The sequence below is a fragment of the Emiliania huxleyi genome (assembly GCF_000372725.1).
Source record: "Emiliania huxleyi CCMP1516 unplaced genomic scaffold EMIHUscaffold_5232, whole genome shotgun sequence".
NCBI classification, from domain to species: domain Eukaryota; phylum Haptophyta; order Isochrysidales; family Noelaerhabdaceae; genus Emiliania; species Emiliania huxleyi.
The window spans coordinates 1-1,389 of NW_005198067.1; the positions used below are offsets into that span (position 1 = coordinate 1).

General features: G+C 67.8%; 1 protein-coding gene across 1 annotated transcript; it reads right to left on the reverse strand.

Moving 5' to 3' along the window:
* Nucleotides 1-4: 4 nt before the first annotated feature.
* On the reverse strand, nucleotides 5-1,171 carry EMIHUDRAFT_124428 (hypothetical protein; the record flags this gene model as incomplete). Its single annotated transcript, XM_005766070.1, has 3 exons — nucleotides 5-87; nucleotides 314-499; nucleotides 973-1,171. Coding segments are annotated over 3 exons (468 nt in total), but the record flags the coding sequence as incomplete, so codon positions are not given.
* Between the last annotated feature and the right edge of the window lie 218 nt (nucleotides 1,172-1,389).

Here is a 1,389-nt window from a genome sequence, read left to right on the forward strand (position 1 = left end):
ACACCTGCGGGTCGACGAGCGTGCCGTCCTCGTCGAGCCAGAAGACGGCGCCCTTGGCCCCAAAGGTTGAGAACGGGTGGTATGAGCCTGGGAGGGGAGGGGGGGGGGTGCAGGACCGACGCGTGAAGCACGGGCAGCGACGCGCCAGGGACCGGGCGGCACTGCGCGCCGGGCCGCCCGATCTCGCTCCAGTCACACTCAGTGGTGTGGACGCCGCCGAGCAAGGTCGGCGTGTCGATGGCAACCTTCTTGCCCGGCAAGGCCCTCATGCCGAGGACGTAGGTGCCGGACACCCACGCGAGCATCCCTGCACGTGCGTGCAGCGAGGAGGGGGGGGAGGGATCTAGCGAAGTCGAGGGGTCTAGCGCGAAGCGCGGCCACGCGCCTGTCGTCGACCCTCCGAACAGCACGAGCGTCGCGGACATCGCCACGCCCTTCGCGCCATTGCCGTCGGCCGAGGTGAGCACTTGCAGCACCGGCGCCGAGGCGAGGGCGAAGCCTACGGGGAGGGTTGGGCCTCGGTCGTGGGAGAGGCTCTCGGCATGGGCTGCAAGAGGCGGGGTGGGGGAGGAGAAGGCGGAGGGAGAAGAGAGGGGGGTCCGCGTTCCGCGCCGAGGTTGAGCACGCTCGCAAGCTTAAGGCGCCTACCGTGCCGCGAGACCGACGTGAGCAGGAGATCACCGCACGTGGGCAGCCGCTCGAAATGAGGAGCACTTGACCATCAAGTTCTTTCCTCCCTCAAAGAGGACACCCTCGTAGCTGTAGTCAAGCGCCTCCTCGGTCGCGGCCTCAGCCGCCGGCGCGGTAGCCTCCTGAAGCGTCCCGCGGTGGCCATGGTGAGAGGAGGCATGGGCCGCGAGCCGCGACAGTCGGTGGTCTTGCAGTGCTGCTATGCTGCCATCACTACAGGCCACGCTTGGCATCACCAACAAATGTCTGGAGTGAATTTATTACGTGTGTGCAAGCAGTCACGTGCAGAGAACAGCCAAGTGCACATGCAGTTTGTTGCGGGCGCCTCTTTAGCGCGCAGGCTGCTGTGGAGCTGGCGGCACGGAGCGACGGCGGCAGCGCGTGGGTGAATCGCGAGTGCACGCGGCGCCACGCGGCATGCCCGCGGCAGCAGCGCCAGCGCGGACGGCCTTCCGAGCGCGCAGAGTGGTCGGCGCAGCATCCTGGAGCGCCGAGTCGCGAGCAATCAAGGTCTGCCCCGGTCAAAAAAATAACCCGATGACACAGCTGCAAGATCCCGACTGTGGAGAGGTACGGCGCCTCAGTCAACGGTATGGCGGGTGGAGTGCTCTCTACTGCCGCGGCGCCCCTGTCGGTTCGGAGGCGCCCGGCGGCCGCGCGCTTGGTGCCGACGTCGACCGGCTGCTCTCGCGGCGCCGA